This window comes from Zosterops lateralis (assembly GCF_965231275.1).
Source record: "Zosterops lateralis genome assembly, contig: HAP1_HAP1_SCAFFOLD_186, whole genome shotgun sequence".
Lineage (NCBI taxonomy): Eukaryota > Metazoa > Chordata > Aves > Passeriformes > Zosteropidae > Zosterops > Zosterops lateralis.
Window position 1 is genome coordinate 3,229 of NW_028154504.1, and position 10,496 is coordinate 13,724.

General features: G+C 56.1%; 1 protein-coding gene across 2 annotated transcripts; it reads right to left on the reverse strand.

The window, feature by feature from the left end:
* Nucleotides 1-6,655: 6,655 nt before the first annotated feature.
* On the reverse strand, nt 6,656-10,129 carry LOC310923667 (class I histocompatibility antigen, F10 alpha chain-like; the record flags this gene model as incomplete). 2 transcript variants are annotated; one of them, XM_083885590.1, is made up of 8 exons in its annotated part: nt 6,656-6,710; nt 7,078-7,110; nt 7,230-7,265; nt 7,364-7,471; nt 7,550-7,822; nt 8,081-8,356; nt 8,701-8,964; nt 10,063-10,129. In XM_083885590.1, 8 exons carry the CDS (start codon nt 10,127-10,129, stop codon nt 6,694-6,696), a joined length of 1,074 nt encoding a protein of 357 aa, XP_083741716.1. The 2 variants fall into 2 exon arrangements, with proteins under 2 accessions (XP_083741716.1, XP_083741715.1); XM_083885589.1 differs by lacking the exons at nt 6,656-6,710; nt 7,078-7,110 and having other exon boundaries at nt 7,161-7,471.
* Nucleotides 10,130-10,496: the final 367 nt, after the last annotated feature.

Genomic DNA, 10,496 nt, shown 5'->3' on the forward strand with positions numbered 1-10,496 from the left:
GGCCACGGGGAGGGGATGCGGCCGCCGGCAGCTCAGGAGCTCTGTGGGCAGAGAAAAGGGGGTGACACCGGGCTGGGGGCCCGGGGGGGGCACACACGCTCTGGGGGAGGGGGGAAACGACCCCCGGGACCCCCCTGACCTTCTTGCACAGGCAGAGGCCCAGCCCCAGCACCAGGAAGACAAAGCCCAACACGAAGCCCCCGATCCCCGTCAGCATCTTGAGAGGTGCGGGGGCAGCTTTCGGGGGCGGGGGGGCGCAGGATCCGGGAAACAGCGGCAGCTGCTGGGAAGGGACTGGAATGTGACAGGCTGGGATGGACTGGGACAGACTGGAACACCAGGATATACCAGGGCTGGGACCCAGTGGGACCAGAATTGGGGCACAAGGGATCATATGGGATTTATTGGGACCGCACTGAGGACTACTGGGAACATGCTGAGGGCAACTTGGTGCTGTTGGCATATACTGGGCATGATTGGGATCATACTGGGAGTAACTGGAATCATACTGGGAGTGACTGGAACCGTAACAGTGGTGAAAGGGCGCAGTTGGAAAGATGCAGGGGGCAGCTGGGATCGTACTGGGACAGACAAGGTCACACTTGGAGTGACTGGAATAATACTGGGAGGATCTGGGAGTGACTGGCATCATATTGGGAGTGACAGGGATCAAACCAGACTCATACTGGGAATGTCTGGAAGTTATTGGGATCATACTGGGGGTGACTGGACTCATTCTGGGATCATGCTTGGTGCAGCTGGGACCACAATGGGGCCAAATGGCATCCTAGAGGGAGTGACTGGGAGTGAGTGGGTTCATACTGGAAGTGTCTGGGGCCATACTGGACTCCTACTGGGAGGGATTGAGAGTGAAAGGAACCATACAGGGCATGACTGGGAGGAGCTGGGACCATGTTGGGGACAACTGGGACCTCTTTGGGAGTGACTGGGACCATAAAAGCTTGAATGGAGTTTCTATCCTGAGACATTCCCAGGGTGCAGTGGCAGCTCCGCATCCCCAGCCTGGGGGGTCAGAGCAGGGGAACCTCTGGCAGCACCTTCAGGGCACAGCCGAGGGCTGGGGGATCTTCCCCCACTTCATTTTCTCTCCCCAATTCAAATCATTCCCTCCCATTCAAATCCCCTCCATTCACATTTTCTCCCCACAATAAGACTTTCCTTGCCCCAATTAAACTTTTCTCCCCAATTAGGCTCTGAGTCCCCTCCCCATCCCCGGCTTCTTCCAGGTTTCTGGAAGCTTTCCTGAAGAAAACTCTTCCTTTTGGGGCGATGGCTGAGGGTCCCCTCGGGGTCCACCCCCTTTCCAGTCCCTTTTTCCAGCTCTTTTCCTCAGCTGCCCCAAACCTGTGGATTTTGTGGGGCGGGAGGGGTCGCTCTGCTCGGGGGTCTCGGAGGTGCCGCCAGGGAGGCCCCGAGGCCCCAGCGCGATTCCCTCCGGCTCCTTGGAGGATTTGGAAACTCCAAGTCTCAGCCCTGGCTGTCCGTGGGATTCAATCCCCCTGCAGGGTTTTCCCCCAGAGCGGGTTTATTTCCAGAGGGGTTTGTGGTTTCCCTTGGAGCCGGGGCCTGACGGCACCGGAGCGGCCGCGGGTGCCGGGGCAGGAAGGGCTGTGGGACGGCTCCTCCTGCAAACCTCCGGGAGGGGGACAAGGGCTGGGGGGAAATAGACAATAAACAGAGCGACATTGCTGCAGAAGGGCCTCATATTGCCTAAACTAAAGTGTCCAGTACCAAGTAACACCTTGAGGTTATGGAAATCCCAGAGCCCAAGTTGGATTCCCCCGTTTGAAGCTGAAGGAGGAGCTCCACTCGTGACTCTGCTTCATAACAACGAATGTGAAAATTCAACACAATTCCCGGTTCCCTCCCTCCTCTGCCTAGCGGTGCAGGGAGAAGGGATGGGAGTTACGGTCAGTTTGTGCCGCTGCTTCCCCCTTTAGGGACAGGAAGCCTTGCCCTGCTGTGGCGTGGGATCTGTCCATGGGGTCAGACCCTGCCCTGTCCAGCGGGGTCCCTCCCCAGCCGTGCGGTCACTCCTCGGCCCGGCCCTGAGGCGCGGGGCAGTCCCGGGGCAGCCGCGCTGCGGCCCCGTCAGCGGCACCGCCGGTTCGTGCCGGGCAGGAGCGGCAGAAGGAGCCGGGCGGCGGCGGGGGCTCAATCCCGCCCGGAGGAAGAAGAGGAAGAGGAAGGAGCCGGGGCCTCCTGCGGTGTCCGATCCCCGGGGAGCAGCGGGGAGGCCTCGGGGAGCGGCGGCGGGCGGGGCCCTGTTGGAGCCGCCCCGAGGGGTTTGTGCCGCCCCGGGTCCCTGGAGGAGTCGCTCGGCGAGACGGGCGAGGTGGGAATGAAAATAAAGATAAAATGGAGAGAAGTGACTAAAATGCAATCAACGGGCTGCACCAAGGGCGTCTCTCCCGCTCGTGTCTGAAGCAGCTGCACTCAAGCACGGGCAGGGGGTGAATGGAATAAAATACAGAGAATAGAGCGAAATAGAATAAAAAAACTACTCTGGGGAGTCCCTAGTGCCTGTTGTCACTGAAGAGCCGCTCTGTGGGATGGGCACTGCTGGGTGTGGGCAGAAGGGCAGCACTGAGGCGGGTGCAAGGTGTGAATAGAATTGAACATGGAGAATAGAATAAAATACAAGAAAAGAACCGCACTGAGGGTTCCGCCCTGCCCGTGTCATGGAAGAACTGCACCGAGAGTGGCGAGAAGCAGCGGCAGTAGAGAATAGAATAAAAAATAACAGAAACCGCACTGGCAGTGGCCGCTCCCCAACACTAAAAGAGCAGAACTGAGGGCTGGTCGGGGCAGCACCGAGGGGTCTGTTGCCTCCTCCGAGGCGTGGCGACCTGGTTCAGGAACGGCACGGCGACCACCTCAGGTCACTCGGGCCAAGAGCTCACAGACACCAATATGGTGGACGGCAAATGGTGTTTATTCATGAGTTACATGGCAATATATAACCTGTGTTTGTGTCGTCACTTCCTTCTGCTTATGGAACTGGCCTAACTATTGGCTAACATAACATAACAGACAGCAACACTTATGGGGGAAGGGTAGCCCTGTCTTACCATACAGCGCGATATCTTCTGTTCGCTCGTCCCTGTCTACCGCAGTCTTGCGGCGGTGCGTGTCCTCCAACGCTCGGCCAGCCCCGACACGCCCCCACAGGATCTATAGTCAGTGGGATCTTGGCTGCCCACCAGCCCTGCCGTGTTGCGATGGTAGAGGAAGAAAGACGGGACCCTCAAAGGCTTAACTAGAACTTAGGTTTATTGGGCAGGAGGGAGGGAGCCCTCACCCGAAGACCAGTGCCTCAGAGAGACCCTGAATCTCAAGGGGGAGAGGGTTTTATACAGTGGGTGGAACTCAGGGTGGGTAGACATACTGGGATATAACTGGGGACTGTCTGCTGACATAACATGCATTGGCATCAATCAATGAAGAGGAGGTGGGAGGGGAAAGCTTGCAACCCAGCCAGTCCCCAGAGATCTGCCATCGAAGCTTCTGGACTTGGGGGACAGGTCCTGGAGTGACTGACAGGGCAGGAGGGTTTCCTAACATGTGCTGGACAGGTACCCAAGGAGGGAAAGGCAAACCAATGAGGATTTGCCCTTTGTATCTGGGGAAGGTTGGGGGAGAAGCTTACAACTTGTAACAAAAGGGGAACTAAAACTAGAACTGCCCTGAAGGGGGTACAAAGAACAAGTGTCTTACAATAAAACTCATTATGAAAGTCACATCACCACATCTCCCCCTTTTTACTTATTTAAAATGAGCGGAACTGTGGCTGAGGGGCTAAATACTCAGAATTGGGATATAGCTCTCCAAACCATTGTTGGTTTGTCAGCCACTCATTGAATGGGATGGGCCACTGTCCTTGCACCTCAGGCAGGAAGTCTACATTTTCTTGTTGGGCGCTTAGGTCTTGCATCTTGGTATTTTCAGCCATTTCTGCTCAGTTAAGTTTTGGGGAGGTGGTGGTAACAACTAACTTAGACAAAAGTTTCTTAATGAGTCTTAAAGCAATCGCAGTTATTAAAATAATATAGTAAATTAACAACCCAGTCTTAATGATGGAGCCAGTCCAGTTTCAGAGTCCAAGGTTTCCAAATATGTTATCAAACCAGTCTTTGCTCTCCTTTTTGATGTCATCGACCCTCTCTCTGATCTGTGAGATGGATTTGTGGACGTCCTCAGCTTTGGAAGACAGGTTAAAGAGCAAAGGCCCTCAAACTCTTCACATGAATGTTGGTGCAGGAGTAGGAGATAATCAGTGGCTGTGCGATTCTGAAGCATCACGTGCCTTGTTATTTCTTCGTCTGATAGAAGGCCAGCAAAGGCGTTGGACGTAAGATTTGCTTGCTTAGCCAGCCAACACTCTAATCGGCCTAATTCACCCATTGCTTTTGCAATTGAAATCCAGGGCAGAAAAACTATGACCGTGGTGGCCTTGGCCCTGGACCAATGGATAATCTCCGAATTACAGTCTGGGTCGAGATTTGCCAAATCTCATTTATGGACTGGTGCATGCCTCAAGGAATTTTTGCGTGTCCAATCCATAATTTGAGTTTTATTGGGTGTAAACAGCTCCAACTTGCCTATGGTATATGTGCCTCCAATCAGACGAGAGGGGATGCCAGGGAACGCCCTATCACCGCAAATCAGGAAAATACCTTTAGGGAGGGAAAGGGATTTAGGAACTCCGGTGGATGCCATGGACACATGGGCAGTTTTTTCACACCATGTTCCGGCGATGTATGATTTTTTGATTTGGATGATTGGGACAAAGGATTTTTCTTGACCTTCTGGTGGGACGAAGTTAAAGTGGATACAAAAAGGGGCTTGGGATGAACCAAGTAGATGTAGCTCCTGCGGCTCAAGGGACATTTCAGGGAGATGGGACGCCCACTCCTTGCAGAAAGCTAGGGGGTTACTCACTGGAAAGGTGTTTCCTTGGACTTGATTAACTTCTATGAAATGGGAAACGCGTCTGGGCTTCCAATTGTACTGATGTTTCATTTGGAGGAGAGTAGGGGGAAATTCTTCCTCCTTAAATGGGATCCCCACAAGACATGACAACATTGGGTCACCTGCAGCAGCCGAGGACAGGCAAATGTGATCCTGTCCAAGGGTCTTTGCCAACGTCTTCCAGACACTGGCCTTCAGCTGAGGCACAATCCATGAGATGGTCGACCAGAGAAGACTGGTGAGAAGCACTGCTTGGATGACGGATGCAGCGCTGTGGATTCTCATTTTTGCCATCTTTGGACTGGCACCTGAAACTTAAATAAAGCAAAATTATGAAAACAGGCACTCAGGGATGCTGAAGGGAAAACAGAAATCTCTGTCTTTCTCTTCCTCACGGAAGAGCCATAGGGGTAAGGTCTGGATTTGCTGGTAAAGGACCCTTTCTACCTTGTCTCTTTTTTCTTCCTCTGCCAGGAGGCCACCGCAACTTGGGTTTCTTGCCTCTCTGAGGCCTTGGGAACATAAGGTTTCACACTTTGGGATGGGATCCACCGCAAACCGGTGGGTGTGGAGACGCAGGCGTACCTGCACCCCCAGGTAATCAAATCATGAGGGCCTTGTGTTTTCAAGGTTTCTGGGTCCTTGATGAGTATCTCTGGCCTTTTGTGGGGCCCTAACCGGCCACTCCCATGAAAGTGTCTCAACACTGGTGGGTTCATGGTGTCAAAGGAACAATTTAAAAAGTATAAAGAGAACAGGGCACGGGACAACCTGATTGATGGTGGTTCGCTTCTGAGAACTTGCTTCTGCTGGCATAGAACCTTCTTGATATTCTGATGGGTTCTTTCCACAATCGCCTGGGTCGGTTTCCTCTCCTGCAAGGCACTGAAGGGGGCTCATTCACCCCCTGCCCCCATGTCTCTGAGTGTCCCCAAGTTTCCCTAAGCATCTTTGAGTGCCCCCAAGTGTCACCATTGATGTCACTCTAAGAATTCTCATCAGGATTTGGGATAGTTTCAGTCAAAATTCCCCAAATTTGTTTCAGACACCACATGGGGATGGGACAAATGCCACCAGCCATGTCCCCGATGGTGTCACCGCCCCGATGACGGGACGTCGCTGTGCCCGCAGCAGCCTCGGGATGTCCTCGATGGCTCTTTGGCACCTCTCGGCCACCGGGGCCATCGTGTGTCGGGTTTTTGGGGTGTCCTCACTGAAGACAAGGGCGATGGGCAGTTGTAAAAGCAAAGTCCTTTATTGCACGGCTAAATCAGCCTCCTGGAGGCAGAGGTTGTCACAGCTCGAGCCAGTAAAGTCCCCATGTCCCCAGCAGAAGGGGCAGCATCTTATCAGCAGCAGTGTGCAGGAAGCCTTCTAACAGAGTGTTTCATAAAGAACATCAAGTTTCATAACACAAAGAACATAAAGTTTCTGATACAGTCTACCACTTGGCCAGCGTGTAACGAGCCCCATGAAGATGTATCAAGCCTGAGGGTTGGCCTGAAACCTCCCAGAGTGGCTTCATAATATTTGCAAGAGGGCTCTTGCATTGGGAATATCTGGGCTTTGAAATATTGGAAAACAGGAAACTGATCTGTTAGCAAGAGCTGTGGAGTGGGTGGGAGCAGCAGGATGAGCTCTGCTGGCAGCTCTTGGTTTTCCTGGGAAGAGGAAGGGGCTGGATCCAGCTCCATGGATTGCTCAGGCAGTGACTCCTGCTGGGATGAGAGAGGGTCACAGTGTCATCCTGTCCCTGTCCCCATCCCACAGGATGGACCTGGCTGGAGCCCATGGAGAGCAGGAGCTGCTCCAGAATCCCACCTGATCCCACCTCAATCCTGCTCCATTCCATCCCACCTGATTCTTGTCTAGAATCCAACCCTGATCCTGCTCCATCCATCTTTCACCAATCCTGCCCCATCTATCCCACCAGATCCTGCTCCAGAATCCAGCCCCAATCCCACTCTCCAATTCCATCTGATCCTGCTCTGGACCCCTGCTCTGATCCACAATCCCTCCCTGATCCCAGTCTGTCCATCCTGCCGCAGTCTCCCTCTGGAATCCCACCCTGATCCTGCTCCACACCTGCAGTCAAGCCGTTGGTTCCCACATCTTTTCCTGCAGAAAGAGAAGATCCATGAGATTCCAGAACAGATCACACACCAGGATTAACCCCAGGATCCATCCTGAGATCTGCACAGAGGGGATCCAGAGCTGGATCCACCACTGGGACTCACCGGCTGCCATGTTGTATCCATCCCTGTCCCTCCTCCCTGTGGAAAAACAGTGGGATCAGCGTCAGTGGCACAGGATTCCTGGAACGGTGCCGGGTGGATCCGTGCCCCTTCCCGACCCCCATCCCGTGTGTTACCGGATTGGAGCTTCCAGACAATGAATCCAATGAGGCCAGTGAAGATGAGGATGGCAGCGATGACGGACACAGCGACCACCATGGCGAGATTCCCGCCAGATGTCGGCTCTGGGAAATGCGGGATGGTGAGGAGGGGAAGGGGGATCCCCATCTGGGAATTCCCAATTCCCACATTGCCAGCCTCACCCCAAGCGAAGATCCCGGGCTCCAGCATTCCGGGATGCTCCACCCGGCACCGGTACTGCTCCCGCTCCTCCGGCAGCGCCTCGATCCTGGCCCAGGTGTGGAAGGTGCCGTCGCTGTTGGGAACGATCCCGCCCCACTCCGTCTCCTGATCCCACATTTCATCCCCCTTCAGCCAGTTCACTGCGATGGTCCTGGGGTAGAATCCGTAGGCGTGGCAGGACAAGATCAGTGTCCTGTGTTCCTCTTTTCCGGACACATGGACATCAGGGGGCTCTGGAATGGGATAACGGTAAGGTGCATCCATGGAATTCCATGGGAATGAGATAACGGTGAGATCTGCCCATGGAATTCCCACTGGAATGGGATGGGGGTGAGATCTGCCCATGGAATTCCCACTGGAATGGGATGATGATGACATCTACCCATGGAATTCCATGGGAATGGGATGGGAGTGACATCTACCCATGGAATTCCAACAGAAATTACTGTGTTCTCCAATCCTCCATTCCCAAATCCCAAATTCCCACCCACCTTTGCGCTCCAGCTCCTTCTGCCCGTATCTGACGTATTTCCGGAGCCATTCAGGGCACTCGTGCTTCAGGTAATTCATCTGCCTCTCAGCCATGGTCCCGTCCTGTTCCCAGCGCCTCCTGGTGATTTCAGCAGCGCCGTCGGCCGCCACAAATTTCCCGGATCCCAGATCAAAGGAGATGAAATCCCGCCCGTCATAGGCAATCCGGTAGGATCCACGGACGCTTCCGTCAGACAGGAGGTCACAGCCCTTAAGCCGCTGTATGGTGTGGAAACCTGGGGGGATTGTACCCACAGAGACCCCTGGAATTGTGTCTCAGCCCCACAGAGCCCCATTCCAGCCCTATGTAGCCCCAGAGTCTGATGGAGACCCACAGAACCTCATCCCAGCCCCTTGGACCTCATGGATGCATATCCCAACCCCACGGGATGGAACCCCAGGGATCCCAACCTGGCCCCACAGATCCCATCTCAGCCCCATGGATCCATGTCCAAAGCCCATGGATCACAGGAAATCCCATATCATCCTAATGGATCCCCATCTCAGCCCCTTAGAGCCCTGTGAATCCACATCCGAGACCTACAGATCCCATCCCAGCCCCACAGATCCCCCCACTCACCCCTGCTCTGGTTGTACCGGTCCCGCGCTGTCTTCAGGTCCACAGCACACACGTGCTGGTTCCCCACATTGATCTGGGTGTTCCTATCCCAATATTCCAGCTCAGCTCTGTCCTTTATCCACTGTGTCAGTGGCTCCACCTGGCCCCGCTCGCTGTCGTAGCGTGTGATGGGGATCCCATCCACAAACCCCATTTCCATGTACTGGGGGATCCCCGGGCTGGGCTCTGACACCGACACATTCAGGTAACGCAGGGAGTGGAGAACTGGGGGGACACAGAGATTTGGGGGGCATTGAGGGGTCAGGGATCAATGAAAGGGGAAACTGGGAGAGGGGATGCAGGGGGAGATTGGTACAGGTTAAGGAGGTGCAGGGGATTCCCTGTGCTCAGAGATGGAAATTCAGGGGGGTCCCAGTGCCCAGAATCCCCCCAGGGACCCTCCATGAGCCCCGGGGACCCTCCCAGGCCCCCTGGGACCCCCATGCACAGGGTGCAGAACTGGGGGGATGCAGAGATTGGGGGGTCTGGGGGCGTCCAAGGGTCAGGAAGGGGAACCGGGAGAGCCGGGAAGGGTGCAAGGTTCAAGGAAGGGACTGGGAGAGGCGGGATGGGGGATCCAGGGGGTCCCTGTGCCCAGGAAAGGGGGGTCCGGGCGTCCCCGGTGTTGAGGGAAGTGGGGTCTGGGAACAGGGAAAGGCAGGAATGGGGGTCCAGGGGGTCCCTGGGTCAGGGAAAGGGGGGTCTGGGGCTGGGAGAGGCGGGCGGATCCCGGAGGCGCAGCCTGGGCAACGGGAAAGAGAAAGAGACCGAGGGAACGCGCTGGGGGAGGGGACGGGGCAAAGGGGGAATTCCAGGGAATTCATCTGGATCCCATTGGATCCCCGAGACCCCCCCGAGACCCCTGGGACGCCCGGGACCCTCCGGGACCCCGTTTGGGAAGCGGCGGGAGCGGAAAACGGGGGGACACGGAAAGTTGGGGGATCTGGGGGGTGCAAAGGTGAAGGAAAAGGGCGGGTCTGGGAAAAGCGGGATGCCCGAAAAGGGGGTGCAGGGGGGTCCCAGGGCACTGACGGGGGTGCGGGGGGGTCCCGGTGGCCGGAAATGGGGCTTCGAGGGGAGTTTCCTTCCCGAAATTCGGGGTTCAAGGGGGTTCCGGTGCCAGAAAACGGCGTTTCAGGGGTGCTGGTTCCCAGGAATGGGGGTCCGGGGGGTCCCGGTGCTGGGGAAGGGGATGGAGGGGGGTCACAGGACCCAAACTGGGGGTCAGGGGGTGTTCCTGTGCCCGGGAATGGATGTTCACGGTGGTCTCGGTGCCCAGGAGTTGCAGTTAAGGGCGGTCCCGGTTTTGGGGTTTCCACTCACCTCTCGTGGCGCCCCCAGGGTCCCCCAGGAACCCCAAGAGCGCCCCCAGACCCAGCGCTGGAGCCATCGCGCTGCTCCGCTGCGGCCCCGCCCCCAGAGCCGCCTCCCGCCCCGCCATTGGCGCCGCTATTTCACACTCGCCAATTGCGGCCCGGGGTTTGAGTGACGTCACCGGTCGCCGGGCAGATCCCGATCTCGCGGGTTGGGACGCGGAAGCGGAAGAGACCGAGGGAGGGGACGGGGAATCCCAGAGAATTCGTCTGGATCCCTCTGGATCCCCGCTGGACCCCCCTGGAGCCCTCTGAGAAACACCTGGGACCCCCTGGGACCCCCTTAAAAGCGCCGGGAGTGGAGAACTGGGGGGGACACGGAAATTTGAGAGATCTTGGGGTGCAAAGGTGAAAGAAAAAGGCGGGTCTGGGGTCTGGGAAGGG